This window comes from Podarcis liolepis (assembly GCF_965112155.1).
Source record: "Podarcis liolepis genome assembly, chromosome: 15".
In the NCBI taxonomy this organism is placed as follows: Eukaryota; Metazoa; Chordata; class Lepidosauria; order Squamata; family Lacertidae; genus Podarcis; species Podarcis liolepis.
This window is the reverse complement of record NC_139566.1, coordinates 37,671,544-37,698,113: the sequence shown is the minus strand read 5'-3', so window position 1 is coordinate 37,698,113 and position 26,570 is coordinate 37,671,544. Positions and strand designations below refer to the sequence as shown.

The following is a 26,570-nucleotide window of genomic DNA, read 5'->3' as shown; positions in this document are numbered from 1 at the left end:
CCGCCCCCCCTCTCAGAGGTCTCGAGAGGCATTGGCCACTTCTGGCTTTTGAAACCCTGAGCCATCATACAAATACAAAATGGCAACTTGCCAAAACAAAATAAGGTATAAAACAGACAGACACCAAGAGAGAGAAAGTGGTTTGTTTATATTGAGAGAACGTGTTCATCACTGTCAACTCCTGTGCCATCAGAACTGATACATTTGGTACATATAATAAGACACAAGTGTGTTGTCATGCTGCAGTTTGCTTGGCCACAGACAGGTGGCGATGCCGACCACAGGGTGACAAGAGGTGGTGTTTAGGTGGTCCAGGCTGTGCGTGCCAAAGGTCCCCGGCACCTGAAATTAAAAGGATACAGTTGCAGAGGATGAGAGACCCTTGCCTGAGACCCCAGAGAGGTACTGCTGGTTTGAGCAGTATTCAGGCAATACTCAGAGAGGTCCTACTTCTTTTCTCCCCCGGCCCCCCTGCTATTACATTCCAGGGTGAAGTGAAAATTGAGTTAGCCAAGCATACAAGATCAATCTGTCCTGTGCGTACTTGTTTTTATCTTCCTCTATCTCTCTCAAATTAGGGACAGCACTGTTTTGCACTCTGTAAAATGTGATCGGTGCTACGGGTCTCCACATGTATTCCAGTTGCCCGTCTGGAAAACACGTTGCCTGATCTGAATGTTTCAGCTCTTAGCTATGTGCAAGGGCTTAACGATAATTGATGTGGGTGCAACTTAATAATTACATGTTGTGCCTCTGCTGTTAAATAACACACAGTCACTCAGCAGGCTGAATCATTTTGTTCCTTGGCACGGGATCCTCTGCGGGTACTGGAGGCAAAAGCAGAGTCCACAGAAAGGAATGATGTTTACATATACGTAAGCATCGTATTACAGCACCATCTAGGGCACAAGACCAGGGGTATTGGTGAGCTTGGGGAACTCAGTGCTTTGCATACGTATCAGAAGTCTTTGTGGAGCGCAGCCTTCAGCAGTAACCCTGAGTTGGCCCAATGAGGACAGGGCAAGCAAAGAATTTTGGCCACAGAATGCTGACTGGCTGTTGGGCGTGGGCAGAGGGACAAATCTTGGAAGAGTGTATGGCTGAAAAGGATTATTCCTTGCTGCAACTCTCTGGGTTCTGCTGTGGAAGAAGATTCTGCTTGAGCATGCAAATAAAATGATGATGTTGTTGTTGATGATATTTCAAGATTGCACAGCCCCATTCTCAGTTTTAAATTATGTTTCCAAAACTGCACACAAGAAAAGCTTCTGGGAGGGGGAGCTTAGCATTTTTATTTTTATTAGCAGCATTTTTAGCAGCTGCAGCAGAGGTAAGGTTTCAGATAATAAACCACAGCAAATAAAATGAACATCTGCTGTTAATCATCATCATCATCATCTTAGGCAAGTTGAAAGGTGCCTAAAATTTAAGAGAGGAGATACCCGATGGACCAACCTCTTTATGGAAGGCATCTCATAAATAGGGTATCATTATCATCATCATTGAAGTAGCCCTCTTCCCAGATGTTGCATGCTGTACCTGGGACAGTGAGGTCACTCAAAGAAGGGCCTCTAAGGATCTCAGGGCTCAGATAGGCTCAGGCACCTGGGAGTCCTTCGGATGCCCCAATTGGAAGCCATTCCCCCAATAAGCCAGTTCCCCAAACCTCCATCAAATGTTGGGCAAATGATGGGCAGTCGGATTTGCTGAATTAATAATTGGAAATTGGAATACAGAAAGGGGAGGTATGAGGAAGTCGGGGAAGTAAGTTACAAGAAAATAGGGGATTGAAACTATACTTGTTTTTGTTTTTTTGTCTGTTTGTATTATTGTTTTGTCTTGTTTTTATAAAATTTTTGAAACTTTAATAAAAACCTTTTTTTAAAAAAAACAAATGATGGGCAGTCGGTTGACAACGTTGGTCTTGGTCACCCTTTGCAAACACTGTGGCAAGAGACTGTTGATGTGGATAAGGAGTGGCCAGAAGCGGAGGCCGTCCTGTAAAGTAGTGTCATTCACCCCTTCTTCTTCTCCTTCTCCTAGTTGTGAGGAAGCTCAACGATCTGTATAAATCCAGTGTTTCCTCCTGCCATTGCCTGAACATGAGGTTGCAGAGGTGGTTATTGGACAAGCAGAAGCTCATGGATCGCATCAACAGCATCACGGCCGAGAAGCTCATCTTCAGCCACGCTGTGCAGATGGTAGGGCGAAATGCTTCTCATGTATACTGGGTTGCATGTGTGCAGTATTTGGGGGTTAGTATGGTGGCATTTGCTGAGCCCCAGGGATGGGCCTCACCTCTCTGCAGGATACGAAGGGGCCCTAATAAGAGTTTTAACACATAATCACCTTAAGTAGAAGTAGCAGCAAGGGCCGTGCAAACCGAAAGAGAACCCCACAGTTCTCTGGGAATGCGTTCTTTGCACCGAGCACAGCCCTTTTGTGGGCTGTGTGTATTCATGGTGGTAGAATGCATGTAGACAGATCAATCCTGGGCACCCACAGGGATAAAAGGGTCTCCAGTAACTTGGGGAAACCTTGGAATGGACGCAGTAGATCTAGAACTAGCCTAGATGTACCAGTGACCTGATGAGATATAAGGCAGCATCAGATGGTCACTTTGCATCCCTCTGGCGTATCTTTGGGGTTTTTGCACTCCCTCAAACCACAGAGTCCTCTTTGCACAGAGTACCCCAGAGAGATTGGAAGCAGAACTAGACGGAAAAGCTCCCTGGGTGCTCTGAGTGAAAATGGTCTTCAGGGAGGGATTTTTACCAGCCTCTGGGCTTTGGCAGGTGCTCAACTGTACCAATCCCTAGTGCCAGCCATGCCTCCCCAGTCACATCCCTCTGCTGTCTTCAGCATATTTTTAAGCATCCTTTCTGGGTGCCTCTTCTGAACGTACTGAATCCCGCTGCCCCCCCCCCCCCACGGCCAAAGCAAGAAGGAACTCCCTGCTATTATCAGTCTCCTGCTTTCTGCCTAGACCTTTTGACGATGCTCTCTGTCAGGGAACTGACATCGGAGCTAGAGGCGGAGGGAAGGCTCTCAAATGATGCTGGAGAAGGGCCCAGCAGGGAGAGAGGCAGCTCCGCAGATGGGGAAGCAAATCAGCGCAACACCAGGGATATAGAGGGGCTGATGGGGGAATCGGCGAGAGGGCTCCAGGACTCTTCACCGGACACCAGCGGGGAGAGCACGGGTCCTCCGCTACCCACGCCCACCCTGCGCAGAAGACTTCCGCGCAGAGAGAGTAGGAGGAGACTGGGTGTCAAACAACTTTTATGTTGGAAAAGATTTAAGAAACGCCCACTGACGGATTCTGCCAGTGACTGAGGCAGCCACCATGAGAAGGGGCTGTGCAGTCAGAAAGTTTTAACAAGGCAAATTAGCCGAGAAAGGCACCAGTTTACGCACGAGTAACTCATACCCATTACACTCTCCTTGGGCAACATCCACATGAGAGGCACATTCCTAGTTTGAAATAGTCAGGTGATGCTCCCCATGATGCGTCAGTGCACAGGATCTTCCTGCAGGAGTGCAGCAGAATCAGCCCCTTTTGCCCATCCCTGCTGGCAGCGAACTGGAGTCGGAAAGCCACAGCAGAGAGATGCGAGCTTATTAAGAGGGCAGTGTGAAAATGCATTCTACGCTTTTCAGCAGCCGTGCAATGCGGGGTGTGTGTGTGTGTGAATCTTTGCTTGTGTGCAGATCCAGTCTGTTGAGGCAGAGTTGCGCAAGCATTATATTCGTTGGCAGAATAACCACGGAAGGCATTCTCTCTCCAGGTTCAGGCAGCAGCGCTGGATGAGATGTTTCATCACAGAGAAGATTGTGCACAACGATACCACAAGGCACTGCTGCTCATGGAGGGGCTCCTGAACATCATCACTGAGCAAGGCGACATTGAGAACATTAATAAATGTAAGGGTCGGGGAATGCTTTTTTCCTTTTCTTTTTTTAAAGTAAAAAAGTGTAGATGTGATGGTACAATATGGCCGTGCCATCCGTATTCTTTTTGTGGGGCGTTCCCTGATGCTAATTGGTAAAGCACTGCTCAGAAATCACCTTGCTTCTTTTCCTGCATATGGGGTGTGTGTGTGTGTGTGTGTGTGTGTGTATGCAGTGCTTGTGCAGGTGCATCTATTACAGAGGGGAGACTCTGAGGAGCTGAAAAACTAAAAGGCACAGCAAACAATTCCATGTTAAATTCTCCTAGCTTAAAAGAGAATGCAGGTGGAGTGAGTGGATCATAGGCAGAGCAAATGGGAGGAACAATAAAAGAGCAGGACAGTAGAAAATCAAATGAACCGTAGCATTGTAGAGTTGGAAAGGGGCCCCAAGGCTCATCTAGTCCAACATTAAAAAAAACCCCAGCAGTTGGCCAGGCAGCCTCTGCCTAAAAACCACCAGTGAAGGAGAATCTGTAATTCCCCAGCTGGAGGCACATCAGAGTTCAGGATAGTGTAATGCAAGGAAATTTCATAACCTCGTAACACCTTTACAGTGCAGTCCTCTAGCTGCCTACTCAGAAGGCCCCTTGGACTTCATCCCAGGACAGGGTTATAAGAGTGCAGTCTTGGTTGTTACATTTCAGTTTCTACTAGATTCTAATCAACTCCGCACACCTTAGGGATTGATTTCTTATGTTCCAACTCAATCACTGAGATCTTCGGATGGAGCACTTCTAATGGTTCCCCGCATCCTTGAGGTTTTTTTGGCTATCACTAGGGACCAAGCCTTTAACGTGGCAGGTTGTGCCCCGTGAAACTCCCTGTCAGCAGTGATTCAGCAGGAACCAATCCCTGCTTTCATTGGAACATCTGTTTTTAGCCAATCAGTAATCAGTATCTGTTGGTGGTTTTATGCTGGTTTTTTTGTGTGTTGTACTCAATGTGTTAATGTTAGACACGGGTGGTGTTGTCTAAACCGCTGAGCCTTTTGGGCTTGTCAATATTAAGGTCGGCGGTTTGAATCCCCACGATGGGGTGAGCTCCCATTGCTCTATCCCAGCTTCTGCCAACCTAGCAGTTCGAAAGCATGCCAGCGTGAGTAGATAAATAGGTACTGCTGCAACAGGAAGGTAAACAGCATTTCCGTGCATTCTGGTTTCCGTCACTGTGTCCCGTTGTGCCAGAAGCGGTTTAGTTATGCTGGTCACATGACCCATAAAGCTGCCTGCGGACAAACGCCGGCTCCCTCAGCCTGAAAGCGAGAGGAGCGCCATACCCCCATAGTTGCCTTTGAATGGACTTAACCATCCAGGGATCATTTACCTTTACCTTTTCCTCTGTCTTGAAGTATGTTTATAAAAGTGTGGATTATACATCCATCCATCCATATGCATGCCTGGTTCACCAATAATGCTAAACTCCCCACCCCCAACATCTGTGCAGCTGAGACAAGGAATAAAGCCATCTTCTGTTTCACTTGTCTTGATTCCTGGCTTTATCATTAGATATGAACCAGGATTTCATGATTCCAAATGCATGCAGTTGCAAAAGAAGCTACCTTCGAGCTATGGGTTACAAAGCTGTCTAATTCAGCAAACTAGAGTTTACCTTAAACTACAAGTCTTGGTTTGCACATCACGGCAAACCAGTAACTGGGGAAAGTGAAACTGAGAGTGCTCAAGTCCAAACTTTTGCTCAGACTCCCAACAGCTCTTGCAGATGATGCTCAAACCAGCCTTCCTCAGTGTGGTGCCCTCCTGATGTTCTACTTCCAGCTCCCGTTGCCTCCAGCAAGCGTGGCTAATGGTCAAGGTAGATGGGGAGAGGACTCCATCCATGTCTGGGGGGCACAGAGTTGAGACAGCTGTGCCAAACCATGGTTTAGTGTTGTGTGTGAACAAGGACAATATTGATGTTGCTGCAAGGACAGCTGACCCCCCCAAAAAATCTCATTTTCCCCATTTGCTTTCTCTTTCCAGGTAAAATGTGTATTGAACGCCGGCTGTCGGCTCTACTATCCGGCATCTGTGCATGAGGAAAATAGCCCTTAACTCTGCAGGTGATCATTTTCCGTCTCTAAGCACCTGCTACCAAGATGGCAAAGCACGGTATGAGCAAGCCCGTCGGCAACGAATTTATCGGACGTCCATGGCGGTTTCCCTGTTTTGGCATCCTTCAAGGAGAACTTCCCCTGGGTCGGACATGGAATTGCTACAATCTTTTTTTGTGTGTGTGTATGTGGCCACAATACAAACCAGGGAAAGATGATGATCCAGAAGGCTTGTTCCCCTTGCCGCAACTCACCATCTGGTGGGAAACAGCTGGGTAAAAAAAAAAAAAGAAGGATCAAGCCCTCCTTTCATGCCTGTTTTCGGAGAGCAAGGTTGGTGCTGAGTTGGCCTTGCCTGGAGCACTGAGGTCCACTGCTGGCGGTGAATGATCCAGACGTTTCTGCTCTTGGAATGAAAGAGGTTTCTCCGGAAGGGGGAATGTCTCTGTTGGCCAGTTCTGCAATCCAAACCCTCGTCTGCTGATAGCCAATCACTTGGGAGCACTGTTCCTACTACGCCTCTCATTGCTCGCCGTACGGGAAGAGCAACAGCGGTTATGTGGCAGGCGTGGAAGCCAGAAGCTCACCTTGCTCTGAGAAATCGTGGCTTCTTACGTTATTTTCCCCCTGCTGCAGTGCTGGAAATCTTGAGTTCAGAGTCCCTCACCTACATGACAGACAGAAGCAGGGTGGGTTGGGGTGGGAAGCCGTTCCTCATTTCCTACGTGGACATGGGCAGAGCTAAAGAGAGCTTGTCTGTCCAGGCTGGAGCACTGGGACTTGGACTCCACACTCTCTTGCTTTGGTCTCAAGCAGCCAAAATGTTTTTTCTTCGCCCAAAAGGGAGTCGTTCAATAGATGCATGCTTGCAGCCCTCTCCTCCCATGGCCTGCGTCTAAGCATGAGAAAGCATCTGTGCTGCTTTTGGCTGCTGCCCAGATAAGCAATCCCTCCTCCCAGAAGGGTGGGAAGCAATATAAGAAAAACACACCATAACACGCATACTAGCTTTGTGAATCAAAGGAGCACTTTACGGACAACATGAACCTGAGCTTTGGATACTTGGCAGCCCCGCAGTGATCCAAAAACGTCGCAACTTCTAGGAATGCTGTTCCTCTGCCTTTCGCCTGCCCTCCCATTGCCTCACGCGTTGTTGGTTGTTTGTCTGTTGGGTGGTTGTTGTGGTTGTTTTAAAAGAAATTGCACTACAAGTGTGTATGTGTTTTTGTGCGCGTGTATATACATATTCATATATATTACCACGTTAATATATATTAATATGTATATGGTATATAATATATAATGTCACTCTATGTGTTAACTGTACTGTATTTTATGCTTGTGAGGAGAAAAAGAAAATTAACAATCAAGCAGTCTATGTCCTTTTCATGACCAGCGGCGCTAGCGTGAAAAAAATTCAGTACTATTTTGTCTTTTCCTTTTTTAAAAAACGGATGTGCTGTTTGGAGGTCCAGGTTTTTTGAAAACTCAAGGATGAGATCTCGATATTGTGCATGCTTCATTCCTGCCCCCTCCATTGTTTATAAAAACAAATCCCCCCCCCTTTTTTGGCTGTTGTTGTTAACCTCTTCAAAGTTTTCTCTCTCTTCCCCACCTCGATTTAAGGCGACTAAGCAGCCAAAGAGAAAGAGGAGGCACACACTGTGTGTGTGTTTCATGTAAGGCTTTGCTTTGTGTGTGTGCATTTAGGCTTGGGGGTGTTGTGGCTGCAAGCAAATGCCTGATAGGCTACCTTTTTTGAGTGATGTCCTTCACGCCCCGCCCCCCGGCCCTTGTGCATGCTTTTAATGCAGCTGATCCAGTCTGCAGCTGTATTTTGTCTGTGCTGGGCAAGAAAGCATCCTTGGCAAACAAAGCCTGGATTTCAGGCTTTTGTTTGGTTTTGTTTTTCAAAGAGTGGGTCAAGTATATCTATTTGCACATGGTTTGCTTTTCATCACTTTTGTGTATCCCCCCGAAAATATGTAAGGAACAGCCGTACTGACTTTGGAAACCCTGTTTCAAAGCTCCTTGCAATAGGTGTCGCCCAGTGGGTGGGGAATCATTTCTCACACTCACCCCTCCATGTGTTCAATCAGCACATTTTGATGGAATCTGTCGCTTGCCCCAGCCCTTCTGCATGGCTTCTCTTATCTTCCGCTTCTATGGCAACTCAGCAGTGCCTAGCACAAAGGAAAGATCCTCTGTCCTTCTGATATGATGCCAATTTCATAAAGGCGTGTCACTTTATTGTTATGGATCAGGTGGTTGCTTGTGAAAGGGGTTCTAGGCTGGTACAATTCACCCTGTAGTATTCCACACACACACAACCCAAGATGGATTTGAAGTTCCTTAGGGTTTTACTGTGCACATACAAGTCTTTCCTTAGCTTGGTAATGCATGTAGTAGGAATACTACGCGAAGTATTCCTACGCGTCCTCCTTTGCAAGGACTGCCAGTGGCAGAAGGGAGATCAGAGGCCTCACAAGTTGTCTCCCAACAGCAAACGGGCCACTTGGGCACCATCTTCCCTCTTATTGTGAGACCCGTATTGTATTTCTATTTAAATTAATCATTTCTAGATTTGCATGTATATTACCCCATGCAAATGTTATGTCCTCTATTGCCCTATTGGGTTTGGTACGGTTGGCAGTGCATTTTATCTTTTTGGCAATGCCACAGTGATCACACACACACACATACCCCCCTCTTGGGCTCCATTCATTCTGACACCTGCCTGCCAAACAAAATATTAACAAAACTGGTCACGACGAGTGCCTGCAACAATGCCAGAGGCAGATTGGGGGAACAGAACCAGTAGATAAAAGCAGAGACTCAAATCACCCCCATGATGTGTTTCTTTCTTCCTTCGCTCCTACTTTTATCATTTGCATCCTTTCCCAGGTTCTCATGTTTCCCCACTGCCTGATAATTCTGCTTTTCCTCGCAAAAACATAGGCTGCTAATGCTGGGCATTTCAAGTCATCCCAAGCTGTTGCTTGATCAATTGAGTTTTAAACCATTCATCTGTTTGCATCTGTTTTCATATAAACAGGATGGCAGTTGTGCACGCGTGTGTGTGTGTGTTGCAATTAGCACCATCTTAGAAAATGCATGCTCTTCAATTTTTTAGAAGAACTTTTTAAATAATAATAATAATAATAATAATAATAATATCCCATGTTGCCCAGTGAATTTGAGGGTGCTTTTCCCCAGTCGATCAAGAGGTTTTCAAGCTGTTCATCTAGCTGCTTGACTAAACACTGCATCCCTAATCAGCCGTCCCTCTTACATACCTTGCGACGAGATCTCTGATAGCCTTGGAGTTGGTTCTGTAGAAAAAGGTCCACTGGACCCAGGTGAGAGCGAAACAGACAAGCGGAACCATAACAGCATGGCAGCCTTAAGAGAAAGAAATTGGTTCACACCACTGGAGATGCTTGTGAACTAAGCCCAGTGCCAGCATGGAGGATCCTTGAGATGCTGCTGTGGTCCTCGCCTGCTCAGGCCTGCTCCCATCTTTCCTCCAGTCAGTGCCAGGCACTCAGGCCCTTGTGGGGGCTGCCAAGCTTAATTCCATTGGGTTCACCCTCCTGCGTAGGGACCCACAGACCTAGGAGAGGGTCCCATCACCCCAGCCATCGCTTCTTGCTCTTCCGGATTCCCCAGTACTCAAGCCAGTAGCTTTGCTCCAAGGTTCGCTTCGCAAAGAAACTACCTGTTCCTTCCCAGCTGTTTCTGAAAGGCAGTTCTTTAGAAGCCAGCTTTCAAAAGCCGTGGGGTTTAACACAGCCACCTATTCTCTGCCAGCTCTGCATTTAACTTTCCAGCTGTATGTAGTTACTTGAATGTATCAAAAGTTGTCCACAACCATCCTAGTTGCTCTCCCCATGTCCTTCACATCACACACAAAAAAAGATTATGTGGTTTACAGAACTTAGATAGATAGATAGATAGATAGATAGATAGATAGATAGATATAGATATATTTTCCTCAATACTTGAAATTTAGCCACTGCGCTTGGATTGCAAATAGTAGAGGCAAGCTATCTCTTTTTGCCGCCATGTGGGTGATTTTAATTTTATTTTTCAATCTTAAAACTGCACGCAAGCATGAAATGTCAGGTGGGTGGGTTTGTGTGCTTTTCTTTTGCTTTCGGTGGGAAAACTAGTATTTATTGCTTTGTTTAAGGAATAGAAGAGAGGTTTGGGAAAGAGAGCAAGGAAACCAAGCAGAAGTGGCTAATCCAGTCTATTCACTCTCATTCATGGATTTGTTACTGTCTCAGCGTCCCGTTTGTAGCGTCCTCACTAGATTTCAAGGAACCTCAGCCCTGATAACGTGTATGTGAGAAAGTGTGCTGTATGGGGGTTTTTTCCCCACATGGTTATGCTTGATAACTTTTGTTGGTTGTTATTTTTTAAAATTTCATGTTGTGTGACTTTTTTTTTGTTCGTTCTTGCTTTAAATTGTACAATGCCGACTTAAGAAAATAAACTGATTTTTAATTGTTCGTTCTTTGTGCGAAGACCGCTACTGTATACCTTTCCATCAGTTCACAAAAAAGGGATGTTTTCTAAAACACGTATTCAGCTACACTGGCATGAGGACTTTGAGGTGCACAAGGACTTTGAGATGCCCAAAGGAACTAGCTAGCTCCCCTCTAAATCTGTTCTGGAAGGTTACACCAACACCCTGTCAAGCCTAGATCCAGGAAATGCTCATAAGCCATTGTTTCATTTTTATATGCAGTCTTGTATAACCCCCACCCCATCCCACCCCCATTAAAATTCTAAAGTGATCTTAGACATGGGTGTATTATGCCAATAGCTTATCAGCAATTGCCTCTTAATATGGGAGCACCTCTGGTTTAAATGATGCCAATCGGATAGCAGCTTTTTGGGTACTCTGGATGCAGCCTGTGTGTTTGTGTGTCGTCATTGTCTTCTTCTGTAAAAGTACTTTCCCTTGGCCAAAGCTGAATAAAACCAGTGAGAAATGTGTACAGTTCAACCGCACACATATCTGCAGACCGAAGCTGACGTACAATCTGACCTCTGGGGCAGCTTAGCTGCGATGGAGGAGGCCTGAGAAGTTTGCCGGGAATCCCAGTATGGGAGCCTGTTTGGCTTGAAAACCTAAGCAGACGTTTCCCCTTCAGAAGTGTGGGAAGAAATCTGGAGTAAAGGAGGGGCTTGTCTAAGGTTACCAGATTCCCCCCCCCCAATGAATCCAGGGACACTTTTCAACTTCAGTAGGAGTGATAGGATTTTGTATGGGGACTGATTTGTAAATCTGAGGACTGTCCCGGGAAACGGGGACACCTGGTAACCTTAGGCTTGTCGTTTTCGTGCGCTGCATCCCAGCAAAGAGTATTCCGTGGCAGACCAGTACTGGCAGCGGAGCCTTCATATAGAAGGAGTGCCAGTTGCCATAGGTAGGTCTCCTTCCCGTGAATTTGTCTGGCCCCCTTTCAAGGGGCATCTACATGAGCGGCCATTGCCACCACCTCTTCTTTTCCAGAGAATGCGACCCAATTGCCTTCTCAATCCAGATGTGTCCCAATTGCCTTCTCAGTCCGGCCTGCGGACGGTCCGGGAATCAGTGTGTTTTACATAAGTAGAATGCGTGCTTTTATTTAAAATGCACCTCTGGGTTATTTGTGGGGCCTGCCTGGTGTTTTCACATGAGTAGAAGAATGTGTGCTTTTATTTAAAATGCATCTCTGGGTTATTTGTGGGGCATAGGAATTCATTCCAGCCCCCCCACAAAATACAGTCTGGCCCACCACATGGTCTGAGGGACGGTGGACCGGCCCATGGCGGAAAAATGTTGCTGACCCCTGAACTATCCTACTGTACAAAAGTACATTTTGCAATCATTGCTTTACCCACGATTGCCCCTGGCGTGTGGCGGCTTGTGCAGAAGGGAAGGCACCCCTCAGGCTCAAAGAGGTACCCCAGCCCTGGTTCACAAAACAGGAAATGAGCATATCTCCCTCACCCACCTGCTTTCTGGGAACTGTGGCTTACCCAGAGCTACAGTTCCAGCACCCTTAAGCAAACTACAGCTCCTGGGATTCTTGGAAGAGAGTGGTATACACTACGCTTGGTACCCATGGCAGGCTTTGCAATCTCCCCTAAAAGCTTCCTCCTCCTGCAGTTCCACATGTCGGTTTGGAGGTGCAGGCTGCCCTCTGCTGCTCAGTCCTAGCACTTTGGGGAAAGAAGATAAGATTCTTGCAGTGGCAAAAGAAGCTCCATCTGCACCAGTCTCAAAAACGGCCTCTTTTTTCACTTGCTCCTTCAGTTTTTTCAGACAAACCATAGGATGTTTATACTGATCGGATTACATGCCGATTACATATGAAATCCGCCTTTCTACTAGCTGGCACAGTGAAGGTTACACAACCAATTAGAATAGGTGGCGATTTGCTTGGCCATATGGCTTTGGGGTTATCCAATTTTCCCCCTGTCTCTTAACTGCAGTTCTTTGCTGTTTCCTATGCCCCTTCCAGCTAATCTCTGCCCTGCTTTCTTTTCTGCCTCCTTTCTTTTATGTTGCTGCCGCCAATCATTTCTGGGTGCAACTTTCCTATCTGAGGGCAATTTACTTGGAAGAAAGTATTTTTGCACTTTGTGGGGTATGCTTCTGTGTTGGAGTGCCTGAAACTAAGGAACACAATCTGGAATATCCTTTATTATTCACTTGTAGGATCGCTGATCAGCGAAGCGCATTGCTAGCTGCATTCAGAGGTGAAGTTTAGCTGGAGTGCAGTAGCAATCTAACGATGCTCTGAAACCACAGGCATTTTCCTTATTTTCAACAAGAAACAATGATAGAAGGAAGCGTCAGCAGATTTTATGCAATGCTTAAACATTGAGCATGGGCTTTTAAAAAAAATGAGCAACATGACTCTAGATCTGAAAAACTAATAGGCAGAATATGTGGTCCTGGTCTAATGATAGGTGAGAACAGTGAACAGACCCTCCGTAGTTCTACGCTTCAGGGTTTCAGCAGGCAAAACAGATTTCGAAAATGTGTATTTTCAGCTGTGGTGCAGGTGTGCCTAAATTGACTGTGGACATTTCCTCCCACTTGTGGTGAGCCAGGGCGGCTCAGCAACGCAACTGCTTGTCTCCAGTGGAGGCAAGCTCCTCTCTCATGGGGTAAAATCTACCACAGCACTGACTGCGACATGGTCACTCCCTGGTGGTGAGCAAAGAGGACCTGTAGCCAATCTAAGGTTCAGGAAAAACCAGCTGCACCAATATAACATGAGGGACACCTGGTTTGCTCGTAGGGAAACCTAGGGATCTTAGTGGACCACAAGCTTAAGATGAGTAAACCTGAGAGTGATGCAGCAGCAAAAAATGCTAATTCTATTTCAGGCTGTAACAACAAAGGTGTCCCAATGAATGGAAGACAATAAGACAATGAAATTCAAGACAGTAACAATTTATTGTGCATTTATTCATAATCCATTAAAAATATTTACAGTGGTGCCCCGCAAGACGAATGCCTCGCAAGACGGAAAACTCGCTAGACGAAAGAGTTTTCCGTTTTGGAGGTGTTTCGCAAAACGAATCTCCTATGGGCTTGCTTCGCAAGACGAAAATGTATTGCGAGTTCCTGCGGGTTTTTTCCCCTCCCCCCTTTTTCTAAGCCGCTAAGCCGCTTATCAGCTGAGCCGATAAGCCGATAAGCCACTAATAGCACTAATAGCGCTAATCCACTAATCCGTCAATGGCCTTGCTTCGCAAGACGAAAAAACCGCTAGACGAAGAGAATCACAGAACGGATTCTTTTCGTCTTGCGAGGCACCACTGTATTTTTATTCCATTCTCTTCCAGTTCTTTTTCTTCTTGACACGTGGAGTTACACAGGGAGTAGATCATATATCCTAAGGAATGGAAAAACCTAAAATTCCGTGAGATCTTTTGAGGCAAAATAATGTTAATAATTTTCGGATCTCTCTCTGCCCCCTGCCCTGCCCTGTCTTTTGCAAAAGCAAAGGTGTCAGCCCTGTGCCCAGACAGCAAGACCCTCCCCCCTCGGCCTCCCTGAGGTGGTCCAGAGGAAAGAAGAGCAAGGCATAAGGCCCCAGCTGGGCTGCAGGAGTTGCCAGGAGGAGGCCTACAAAATGCCACCCAACCATCATAGGGACTCCACTCTGCATCTGTGTAGGGTTTACTCGGGAGCCTTGTCTTCCCCTGAAGCCATCCGATGGGATCCCTGTCAGTAATTGTAAAAAAAAGGAAAGGGTTCTGACCTCCCTTTGTCTCCTCAGACCCTTGTCGGCATAAGAGAGTCCACAAGAATATCCTTGCAGAGTGCTTTCTGCTTTTATTCTTAAAAGTCTTTGTGCAAAAGCGACTGGCCAACTGTACACACCTCAACACTACCAGCTTTCACTAACCAACCAACCAACCCAACACCAAACTAACATTTCTCTCTCTATATACAACCCGGTGCAGACCGCTGACTTATGCTGACCCAGCTTTTTTAAGCATTAAAGAAACAGCGGCCATTTTAGCCGTGACACCCCTTCTGTTTCTTAAATGCGAAAAACCCCAACAGGTCAAATACATACATACATACATACAGTACACTATATACATAAACCTAGTTTTGTCATCAATTAATTATGGCATGTTGCTGGCAAAGGCTTGGTAAACAAATCAGCAATGTTATCCTGTGATTGACAATACTCCAGTTTGATTACCCCATTCTGTACACAATCTTTAACATTTGCATGACGGATAGCAATATGTTTTGATGCGGATTTCATTATTTCCAAGCCTGCTAACACAATGCACGATTGGCTATCTTCATACACTTGGATAGGCAAATCTACTTTACAATCTAGATCTTTTAGTATCTGTATAAACCACATGATTTCATTGCATGCTAGCGACAGGCTCCCATATTCTGCCTCACAGGATGAGGTCACAACAAATCCTTGTTTCTTTGACCTGCATCCAATTATGGAATTGGCAAACATCATAACCATTCCACTTGTAGATTTTCTAGTAGCTACACAGCTTCCCCAGTCCGCATCAACAAATACTTCTAGTTTTCCGTCTTGTGTACTAGATATCTTCAAACATACATTTAATGTCCCCTTTAGCTATCCGATAAGCCTTCTCAAAGCACACCAATTGGCAGTACTGGGTTTAGATACACTTTGGCTCAGAACATTTGTAGCACATGCAATGTCTGGCCTTGACCACTGGCTTAAATACAGCAGTGATCCTATTTTTGAGTGATACAACTCAGGCTGATCAAATTCATCCTCACACACTGTCTTTGGGAAATCTGGTGTCATGGGAGTCTGAACTGGCTTGCAGTTTTCCATGCCAAACTGCTCTATCAAACGAAGAATTTTCTCTTTCTGGCTCAATAAGAAGCTTCCTAACTTAATTCTACTCCCAAGTAATTGCTTACAGGCCCTAAGGCTTTAAGCTTAAACTTCTTTCCAGTTGACTTGTGAGCTTCTGGATCTCATCTGTGGAACTCCCTGCTACAAGCAAATCATCAACAAAGACTAAGAGCATTAGATATTTGTTGCCTGTCCCCTTGGTGTACAGGCATGGATCAGCCACACTCCTTTTAAAACCAAGTTTTACAAGGGCTTCATTTAAACACTGGTTCCAACACCTTCCACTTTGTTTGAGACCGTAAACAGCCTTTTTTAAAGGCCAGACTGCACCATTCCCTCTTCAAACCCAGGGGGTTGTCTCATTAACACTTCATGGTCTAAATTTGCATGCAGATATGCAGCATCAACATCAAAATGGTGCACTGCTAATTGTCTTGCAGCAGCAATAGAGAGCAATAAACGAAAAGTTTCACTCTTTACAGTTGGAGAAAACACTTCATCATAACTCTCCCCTTTAATCTGAGTGAACCCTCTGGCTACTAATCTGGCTCAAAAACGTGGTTCCCCAGATGCAAGGGTTTTTCTTTTATAAACCCACTTGCATGACACCACTCCGCCACCAGGTGGCGGCATTATGACCTCAAACACTTTGTTACGTTTAAAAGAGTCCATTTCTTCTTTCATAGCTTGTTCCCACAAAGCACGTTCCCCAGGGGATAAGTCTAAGACTTCATCATAACTTTGTGGTTCCACACAACTCACACTGCATACTTTCATTCCTCCTAGGGTCAAACACTGAGGAGGTACACCTTTGTTTGAACGCTGGGAGTGCCTAGGCACAACTACTTCTTCTTCATCCTTCCTTATCTCTGGCCCTTCTTCCTCTTCCTCTAGAGAAGTATTATCTATTGCCACATCTTTTGGGGAAATCTGTGCCTCCTCCTCATCCTGCTCCTGTGTTGCCAATGGCTGAGAAGAAGCCTCTTCTCTTACTTGCAGAAGCAGTAGGCAATCTGGGTTGGCATGGATCGCAGTCCATCTGTCCTGGTCAGCAAAGTCTGCACTTCGTGACAGAACCACGCGTTCTGGGCGTAAATTGAAACGCCACCCTTTGCCATAGGGTTGATATCCCACAAACCGCAGTCTCTGCGCTCTAGCGCCCCCTTTCTGGCGCTGAGCTTTGGGGATATTTACATGTGCCCAAGAACCCCAGTTATGGAGCATTGTCCACTCTGGTTCTTTCCCAAACAACACACGATAAGGAATATCTTTTATAGAGCTAGACTAGGTTCTATTAATCAAAAAGTTTGTTGTAAGGAAAGCCTCACCCCACAGCCTATGGTTGTTACCCAATCCTGCATCCACTAGCAGGCAATCTTTTACTGACTGTATTACAGCCCCACGTCTTTCACACAGACCATTTTCAGCAGGGCTATAAGGGTTAGTCAAACGGTGAGTGATCCCCTTACGTCGCAACCATGCTCCAAATTGTTTGTTCAGAAAATCTCCACCCCTATCTGTTTGCAACTGCACAACAGGGCGAGCGAAGAGCTTTTCAGCTTGGGCAACCCATTCTCTGAATGTGGGGAAACACTCCGATTTCTGCTTTAACAAAAACAACCAACTAAAACGTGATTTATCATCTGTTACCAGAAAAACGTATCTGGCGCCCCCTTCAGTCTTCTGTGGAAAAGGGCCTATCACGTCACAATGGACAAGTTCTAAAACCTCTTTAGATACTCTGTCACTTTTAGAAGCCACAGGCTTCCTCTTAGATTTGGCCATTTTACATACATTGCAATCTAGGAAACACTTACAGCTATTTACTTTTAGGTTCTTGCACACCTTTTGCATCTCTGAAAGCACATGGAAATTGGCGTGACCCAGTTTTCTGTGCAGTTCATGCACACACCCCTTATGAACCGGCAAATTATCCTGAACCACCTGGGCTGCTTTAACAGGCTTGTCCTGCATTGCATATAACCCATTTTCCAACTTTGCATGGCCACATACCTGAGTTCCATTCTTTATCAGACAACCATCCTGCGTGAACTTAACACTATACCCTGCGTTAATCAAACAGCTTACAGACAGTAAACAATAGTCCAAACTGCTGACAAACAGAGTCTCTGGTAGAGTAGTGTTGAAGCACTGCAGGAAACATGTTCCCTGGCCATCAATCTTGCTTCTATGACCATCAGCAAGATAGATTGAGTCTTTTCCATCAGCTGGCTTCCCCAGGGTCTTAAAGTCCTCCCGACTGTTGCAGATAATCCTGCTGCTACCAGAGTCCAGCAACCATGTTCCTCGAGGTATCTTCCTCTCCTCTCGAGAAAATGCAGACACAAGATGAGCAGAACGCGTGTTCTTCTTCCCTGAAGAGAACCCCTTCTGCTTACATTTCTGCATCAATTGCTGTCTCTGCTCCATGTCGTCTCCTGGAGGTCTTGCCCTGCATTGACATTGGAGATGCCCGGCTTGGCTGCATCTATAGCATCTCCTCACCGCCATGGCCAAGTCCCAAACTTGGCGTTGCCCCATTGGCAGATTCTGCTGCTGGCCCCCTCGGCTGTAACTCCTCCGCTCTTGGAGTTCAGCCTGTCTGTCTGACCTTCTTTCTGCTTCTTCGGTCAATCTTCCAACCACATACTCAAGGGTCAGATCTCGGGGACGCATACTCTATGCTGTTAATCACAGGCAACCAGCTTTCAGGCAAACTTGAAAGGATAATGTAGGTTTGATCAGTTTCATCCTAACGCTTACCTCTCTGTTTCAGTGTTTGAAGATGAGTTGCCAAACTCTCACCTTCTTTCATAACAGTCCTGAACAGCCTTTTGGTCAGAGAAATTATAGTTCCAGCAGTTTCTCTGACATGCATTGCCCTTAATAAATTCCAGCACTCAAACGCTGTGCTGGCATTTGCTACATGCAATAACTGAGAGTTGCTCAAACACAGCATAATTTGGGCACGAGCCCTTTCATCCAGCCGTCTTTTCTCAGTAGAGTCCCGTCTCAAAACCTCAGTTTCAACACAGTCCCATAGTCCATCTCTCCTTAACAACTGCTGCATTTTTATTGACCAACTCAGCCAGTTGCTTTCTGAGAGAAGTTCAAAAGGGATGCCTCCCCCAATATTTACAACTTGGGAAGACTGGAAATCTGCCATCTCTGCTGGTGCTTGCTGAGCCCCTTCTGTGGGGTCTCCAGCAATCTCTCCTGACTCTCTCTTTAGAGTCCGACTGGACAGTCCTGGCTGGCACTCACCAGCTTCTAGCTGCTGCCTCTGTTGACCCTCAGGTCCCGCCTGGCTCTGCAACTGGTGTAGCCGCTCTGTGAGTCGCCTACTGTGGTCCTCTAGCAGTTCAAACTGTTCCAGTAGCCGACGCTGAGTGCTTTCCTGATCCTCAGATCCTGGCCGCTCCAGTGTCGCTGCAGACAGTTACGGCTATAAATCCTCAATGATGATGTCATCTGGATGGAAGAGAATGAGAAGAGAATGCAATTGCAAATGAAAATGAGATTTCCCCACAGGCCTCTAGTCAAAGGGCGCTGTCTCCAAGGTGTGGGGCTTACCTTCTTTTGGCTTCCGGCGGAAGCACGCCAGTTCCGGCCGAATGACTGTCATCTGCAGGGGAGAGAAAAACCGGGGTCAGATGGGAGCAAGAGAGCACAGAAGCAGCGCCAAGCCAGGAAGGACAGGTCTCCCTCTGTCTTGGGCCCAGTCCCTTGTTCCAGAGGACCTCCCTGGGCCCTGCAGCCTCCTGGGCAGAGGTGGAAGGGCAGCAGCAGGAAAGGGGGCAGTAAAAGCCTCTGGCCTCATCCTGACCCCCAGGGACACCCCCCGCAAATTCTGCACTAAAGATCACTTGGGGATGTGATCTTGGGGGGGATGGAAGTAACCAAAGAAATGAATAGAAGAAGGCAAGGTACTTACTCTGAGTTTGGGATATTTCCTGGCAATGGCCAGCAGCAAAGAGATGCTGCTGGCCGCAAGTTGTTGTGCCTCCCCACTTTCCCCCAGGGCGTATCCTCTGAGGTCCTGCAGGAGGAAAGAGCATTTCAGAGTCAGGGGCCAGTCTGGGCCAAAGCGGCCCCCACTGCCCCCACCACGGAGTCCCTGGCACTTCTGGACCATGAGGGGTTGCCAGCTTTGGTCTTGGACCAAATAGGGGGCCAAAGAGGCTCTGTGCCCCAGAAATGGGGCAGTCCATTGGGTAAGGGACGGGGGGGGGGGGACAACCCTAAAATCACCCCGGATGCCATAGGGACACTTACACTGAGGAGTTGGAGGAGGGTGCCAGGGTTGGGTGTTTCCATTAGAAGACTGCCCAGCAGAAGCCGGTAGTGCCTCTTCAGTTCCTGCGGGAAAAGAGAGAAGAGAGTTGGATTCTGCAAGGGTGTGACGAAGAGGAAGAAAGAGGCTGTGAAAATAAAGGACATACTTCTCTCTTCTCCTCCTCCTCCTCCTCCTTGGCCCCACACAACACAGCCTCCAACATCCTGTGCAGGATGGCACTAATAATGTCTGAGGTGAATCTGGGCCTCATCGTGCTGCAGAAATGAAAGGGAGAGGGTTAGAGTCTCCCTTGCCCCTTTCTCCCTCCCGCCTGCTCTTTCCCCCTAGAGTTCTCCCCCCCCCACAACCCCATCCACGCCAAAGACCCCACTCACCTTAGCTGGAGGAGGGCCTCCAAGGCAAGGGCCAAGGTCAGGGGCCGATCCCTGAAGTGCTCCAAGGGCCCCAAGATGTCCTGGAAGAGAACAGAGGAGGAAAATCAGCTCCCACCCCAAACACCAGGCTTGGCTTTGCAGGGGAATGGCAACCCCATGGCCTAAGCCGGCAGGGTCCTCCTCCCCACAGATGCACAACCCCTTTCCCCCACCACTCACCAGAATTTTATGGGCTGTCTCCTCCTTGGAGCACATCAGGGATCGGCGCCCCCTGAGCTCAGCTGCCTGGCAGCTGTTGATGACCCCCAGGATGTAAAGCTGTTCATCCTCTAGCAGCTGAAATGCAAAAGTCAGGCTGTCAGTTCCTTGTGAGGGGAGGGCTTCTCCGCATCTGAGAGTGCGGAGTGAGGGGCAAAGAGCCCGGGGGACAGCGGGGGGCAGGTCTGAGGGATCCAGTCCCTGCTCTTGTTTTCTCCAATACTCACCTCTGGGGCTGGGATACTGAACCGCAGCAGCACTGCAAACAGAAGGACATGGGAAGAGGTGAGTCCTCTTTTGCATCCTTGGACCAGTTGCCCCCCATGCCCATCCCTGCCCTCCTCTGTCCAAAAAAGGAGGGCCACTGGCTTACCTGGTGCCACGGGCTGCTCTGTGTCTGGCTGGGGGGCCACCCTGTGGCAGCGCCTGAAGAGGCGCCTTAAGCACCTGATCCTAGAAGAGATGAGCGGAAAGAGTGACTCAGATGCTGGCAGCCCCAATTCTTGGGGGGTGTTTGGGGGTGAGGAGGGGAGTCTGGAGAAAACAGTGAACCACTGCCGAATTGGCAGAACAGAAATACGTATGTGGAGCCTAATTGATCCTTGCCGGCCCACTCTGACCAATTCCTTCCATCTCTCTGCAGTTCAGTGACCTGAAGGGGCATCACCAGAGCCTGAAAGAGGCAGCCCAAAGCATGAAGGGCTGGCAGAGAGAGAAAGGAGGTCCCAAGTGCTCTGGGTTCAAGAGCTACCGCCATGTCAGGGCCCAGAGAGCCTGGCCCCCTCATTCATGCAGTCAAGCAGTGTATAAATTTCATGAAGCATTGTTACCAGAATTTTTGGAAAGGGTGGCGGGGGGTTTCGCCCTCCAGCAGGCACCATACCCCACTCCGACTGTACCCCAGATCAACACCTTCACGTCTGCAAATGTCCCCACAAAAGACATCCTGACACAGTCCTTTCCTTTTTCTATTCCAAAGGCTGCCATAAATAAGGGTAGAACATTTGCCCTAATGAAGGCTGAGCCTTTCGCTCACAAGGCGCTCAGCCAATCAGCTCAGACTACCCAAATATCCAATAGCAACCAATGAGCGCCACGAAACAGTGCCCTCCAGCACAAAGCACTGACAACAACAACAGAACAAAGCACACAGGCACTGCAGCTGCCGACCAGCCATGGCCTCTGCTCTACAAGTAGGAATTCCCACTGGGAAAAGGGGAAAGTCAGAACCAGCCATGAAAACCATTCTTGGTCCATTGAAACTAGTCTTTCAAGTTTCAGTCTAGGCTCTTGAACTACCAACCCAACTGTACGCTTGTGAAACATGGACCACTTATAAACGCCATCTCCAACTCCTTGAAAGATTCCATCAATGGTGTCTCCGAAAAATGTGACACACCACTTGGGAAGGCAGGCGAACTAACACCAGTGTCCTGGAAGAAGCAAAGATCACCAGTGTTGAAACAATGATTCTTCAACACCAACTTCGTTGGACTGGTCATGTGGTGCGGATGCCTGATGATTGTCTTCCAAAGCAACGACTCTATTCCAAACTTAAAAATGGAAGGTGTAATGCTGGTGGCCAACAAAAGAGGTTTAAAGACTATCGCAAGGCCAATCTAAAAACATGTTGTATAAACAAAACATGATACAAAAAAGAATAAGAGAGGCTAAAATCAAGCATTTACAAGAAGAAATAGGCAAACAAGAAAAATTATTAGCGAAAACACCAAAAAAGAGATTGCAAACCAAACCATTAAAATATTACAAACACAGCTCTCAACACCCTTAAATGATGAAACAGAAAGAAATTTAAAATGGATGAACAAAAATCATTTGAATTTGGAAACAGACCAGGTAAATTACTTGCGTGGCAGATAAAGAAAAGACAAAGAGAAAGACAAATAAAGTAGTATATGAAGGAAAAACAGTGGTGGCAGAAGAAGGAATAAATAAATGCTTTGTAAAATACTTCACCAATCTATATAAAAAAGGTGCAGAAACTCGACAACAAATTATAAAATATCTTCAAGGAAAACAAATCCCAAAAATAGGTGAAACCAAACGGAAGCAGCTAAACGCTGCCAGTAACAACAATGGAGATACAACAAGCCATTTCCAATCTTAAACTGGGGAAGGCTCCAGGTGCAGATGGACTATCCGCGATACACTACCAAAGGTTAGAAGATGCTATAACAATGCCTTTTAAAAAATTAATGAACGAGATCATGCAAGAAGGAAAAATACCAAAGTCATGGCAAGAAGCCAATATTGTATTAATTCACAAACAAAGCACAGCTAGAGAATTAGTTCACAATTACAGACCCATATCATTATTAAATAATGATTATAAATTGTTCGCGGGGATATTAGCAAATAGGCTGAAATCGGTCCTAAAGGATGTAATAGACCAAGACCAAGTAGGATTCCTCCCAAATAGGCATATAATGGCAAATAGGAGAATAGTATTTGATCTAATTGAATATTTGGAAATGAGACCCAACAAAAAAGCGGCGTTTATGTTAACAGATGCCGAGAAGGCTTTCGATAACCTATCAAGATCGTTCCTTCAGGAAGTAGCAGAAGCAGTAGGACTGCTGAAAACTACTGCAGAGCAATAAACACAATATATGAAAACCAGCAGGGATGTTTAATAAGAAATGGTGAAAAGACGGATCCTTGAAATCTAGAGAAAGGTACCAGGCAAGGATGCCCGCTTTCACCGTTCCTTTTTATACTAACTTTGGAAATCCTGATTTTAGAAAGAAAGAAAAAGAGATAAAGCGAATTACATGAGGCAAGGATGTTTTCAAAAGTAGAGCTTTTGCGTACAATATTATATTAGCACCTGAGGAGCCAGGAAACAGTCTAATGAAAGCACTGAGGATAATGAATGAGTTCGGGAAAGTAGCAGGCTTCAAGATAAATGTGTCAAAAACAAAACTTATGGCAAAAAACATACAGGAATTAGAAAAGAGCGAACTACAGGAGAAATTGGGTTTGGAAATTGTTACAAAAGCAAAATATTTTGGTATAGAATTGACGATGAAAAATATTAATCTATTTGGAAACAATTATGAAAAAGCCTGGAAGGAAAATAGAAGCGATCTAGAAACCAGGAGTAGATTAAAGCTGACGTTACTGGGGAGAATATCTATAATTAAGATGAATGTTTTACCCAAAAAGATATATTTGTTCCAAACAATACCAATAATAATGAAAGAAAATTGTTTTGATGAGTGGAGAAAAGATCTAACAAAATTCATATGGCAAACCAAAAAAACCACGCATAAGGTATAAACTATTAACAGCTAAAAGGGAGAGAGGAGGACTGGCATTACGAAATCTAAAATTATATTATGAAGCAGAATGTCTGGTGTGGTTAAAAGAATGGATTATATTGGAAAACACTAGTATTTTAAATCTAGAAAGTTTTGACAATAGGTATGGATGGCAGACCTACCTAGCATACGAGAAGGTTAAGGTACATAATGGCTTCAAAAAGCATATACTCAGAAATTCATTGTTTTAAGTTTAGAATAAACTTTAAAGTTTTAAAGTTTAGGAATAAACAGCTATTAAAGCCACAAATCCCTTTATGGATCTCTCCATTAGAAGCCCATGCAGTTAAAAAACACAATATGAATCCGAACTGGGCAACATATAGACAAATACTGGAAGAAGACCAAGGAAAGTTAAAATTAAAAACATACGAAGAATTAAAACAATATGGGATGGATAATTGGCAATATATACAATTAAAAAGTGTGTTTAAGCCAGATCAAAGGTTTTGCCAGAGAACAATTGCTATTTAGCACCATTATATTTCGAAACAATAGGAAATTATTATCAAAAATTTATACTATTATTGGACTATGATTTGATGAAGAGGTAAAAGAAATAATGGTCAAATGGGCACAAGATATCGGCCATACTATATATTTAGAACAATGGGAGAAAATCTGTCGTGAAGATATTCGCTTTGTCCACCAACCCGAACAGATAAGCTTCGGGATTTTTTTATCAAGGGTTTGTTTAGCATTTTCTTAAGTTCCTGATGTATTATTCCCCAAAACTTCTTTATTTCCTTGCAACCCCACCACATATGAATTATCATTCCAGGTTCTTTGTTACATTTCCAACAAAGGTTGGATTTGAATTTATAAATTTTGGCGAGTTTAACTGATGTTAAATACCACCTGTAAAACATTTTAACCAAATTTTCCTTTATCGTATAGCAGGTGGTAAAGCGAATATCCTCGCGACAGAGTTTCTCCCATTGTTCTAAATATATAGTATGGCCGATATCTTGTGCCCATTTGACCATTGTTTCTTTTACCTCTTCATCCATAGCGATTGTTCTTTGGCAAAACCTTTTCTTTGATCTGCCTTAAAACACTCTTTTCTGCTCAGAAGGAAGATGGCGACCAGAGGAGGCACTTGGGACATGGCTAGGGGCAGCCATCATCCCTGAAGCATGAGACCACGTACACAGCAACCCTTCTGCCGGGGTGATCATCACTGCCCTCCTGGTCTCTGAGTGCCAGACAGGTAGCCATCTCAAGGACCAGAGTGGATCCAACCTATCGTACATGGATTGGGGACTTGGCCAGTACAATAGGGGGTACTCAACTTGGCTGGGAAACAGGACCATGTATATATTTTTCTTTGTTTCACTGAATGGGTGTAAGGTGGAGGTCAAGGGAGGGACAGGGACAAACCTGATACTCAGGTGTCCGCCAGAAAAACCTCCCAGTTTGTGACACACACACCCCCCCGTAAATGAAGAGAAAGGGGTGCTACTTACAGTCTGCCCATGTCCACAAAAGCCCTAACTATACAGACTATGCACAAGTGTGCACAAAAAACAAAACAAAAAAATTAAAACAAAGAACAAAAAATAAATTAAAATAAATAAAGGTGTTAAAATAAAAGAATAAAAGAAAATCAAAATAAATCAAATCAAATAAATCAAATAAAAGTAATAAATGAAACCAAAATCAAAATAAGAAAACAAAAAAGAACAAATCACTAATCCTCTGCCACCACCAACTGCCGCCACCACCTCTCTCTAAGTTCTCCTCACTAACCCACAATGGCCGCCTGCAAGTCAGTGGCTTTTAAAGGAGAAGCAAGAGATGTCACAAAGGAGGGCGGAGCCTTGTCACCGTGGCAACCCCCCCCCCCAGGACCTGGCCCCACCTGGGCCTTCCTGAGTGGTGATGCTCCTCTGTCAGAACTCGGAGGCACCTGCTGTTCCGCCTGCAGAATGCTCTGATCCCAAACTCTCTAGCCCTACGACTGGCTCTGCCACGATAAATCCATTTGTTTCTAAGGTGCTTGGTGGCTCTCTTTTTCTACGTTTGCTGCGGGGGGCTTAATCATATCACTACCCTTCTGCACTCTGTGGATTAAGCAGGGCATGGATTTGAAAGCATTTGTAACTTCTGCCACATAATTTTCAGGTGGAACTCAAATCGGGAGAGAAAAGGGCAAATGCAGCCTGCTCTTTCCATGTGGGGGGCACATTTCGTGGTGCATGCAAGTTGAATGGTGGGCCATAACATTAAAGGCAGGCATGTTGCGGACCTGTCTGGCCTAAGTGGGGAAAGGAACCATCAAATTCGCTCATAAAACCTCTCTGGCATGGGAGCACATGAATTCCAGAGCCATGGGCACATGAATGCTTCACAGTCTGTTGTTTTTCTGCGGAATTCACATTTGGAAATATGCCCAGTCGCAAAGAGCACATACCTGCTTCTTTCCAAAGGAGTGCTAAAATCAATTAACAAGTCCCCAAAGAGGCAGGCCTGTTCCAGTCCCCACCTCAGATAGTCTCAAAGGGCGAGGAAGCCAGTGCAAATTTACCTGCAATTTCAGCAGAAGTTGTGTCTCAAGAGTGCAGAAGCTAACTTTTGGCTGACCAAAATTCTGTCACCTTGGCTGAATGTCCTGGAGCATGCACAGAAATCCTTAACCTCCAAGGGGGATGTAGCATTTCAAAGACCGCAGGGCAAATGTGCTCCTGAGCATATGCAGAATCCTTTTCCTCTGGTGAGGTGCGGGGAACCTTTGGCCACCCCAGCTCTTGCTAGACTGCAAGTAGACTCCTGTTAACTCCAGCAAGCAGGAGTTCAGCAACATCTGGAGGGCCAGAGGTTCCCCACACCTGAGCTGGACTGTGCAGGTATCTGTGGATTCTGGAGTCCCAGAATTCGCCTTAGGTATATATTTTTTATGTTAGTGACTTCACCT

The 26,570-nt window shown here is 45.9% G+C and overlaps 2 protein-coding genes across 5 annotated transcripts in view; one reads left to right on the top strand and one right to left on the bottom strand.

Annotated features, from left to right (window-relative positions):
• The window catches only part of ULK1 (unc-51 like autophagy activating kinase 1), a 115,157-nt gene extending 104,640 nt beyond the window's left edge, over positions 1 to 10,517 (top strand). Inside the window, exons 26-28 of the mRNA XM_083476420.1 lie at positions 2,044 to 2,201; positions 3,789 to 3,924; positions 5,933 to 10,517. Coding sequence (XP_083332546.1) covers positions 2,044 to 2,201; positions 3,789 to 3,924; positions 5,933 to 5,988 — 350 coding nt within the window. The 3' untranslated portion in view covers positions 5,989 to 10,517. The remainder of the gene's footprint in view (positions 1 to 2,043; positions 2,202 to 3,788; positions 3,925 to 5,932) is intronic.
• Positions 10,518 to 14,327: 3,810 nt separating this feature from the next.
• Positions 14,328 to 25,409, bottom strand: LOC310693957 (uncharacterized protein). Of its 4 annotated transcripts, none has more exons than XM_083476500.1 (10): positions 25,123 to 25,409; positions 20,689 to 20,768; positions 20,543 to 20,574; positions 20,277 to 20,393; positions 20,058 to 20,137; positions 19,829 to 19,937; positions 19,662 to 19,745; positions 19,321 to 19,425; positions 18,960 to 19,011; positions 14,328 to 18,857 (listed from the first exon to the last, which is right to left on the bottom strand). In XM_083476500.1, exons 1-10 carry the CDS (start codon positions 25,131 to 25,133, stop codon positions 18,832 to 18,834), a joined length of 696 nt encoding a protein of 231 aa, XP_083332626.1. In that variant the 5' UTR covers positions 25,134 to 25,409; the 3' UTR covers positions 14,328 to 18,831. The 4 variants fall into 4 exon arrangements, with proteins under 4 accessions (XP_083332626.1, XP_083332625.1, XP_083332623.1 ...); XM_083476499.1 differs by having other exon boundaries at positions 24,655 to 25,126; XM_083476497.1 differs by having other exon boundaries at positions 20,543 to 20,768; positions 24,655 to 25,126.
• Positions 25,410 to 26,570: the final 1,161 nt, after the last annotated feature.

Coding starts and splice junctions, on each gene's coding strand:
- LOC310693957 (XM_083476497.1), bottom strand. CDS start 24,764: ATGTCCCAAGTGCCTCCTCTGGTCGCCATCTTCCTTCTGAGCAGAAAA. Junction 20,138..20,276: donor AGACAGCCCATAAAATTCTG/GTGAGTGGTGGG, acceptor GTTCTCTTCCAG/GACATCTTGGGGCCCTTGGA. Junction 19,938..20,057: donor GAGGCCCTCCTCCAGCTAAG/GTGAGTGGGGTC, acceptor TCATTTCTGCAG/CACGATGAGGCCCAGATTCA.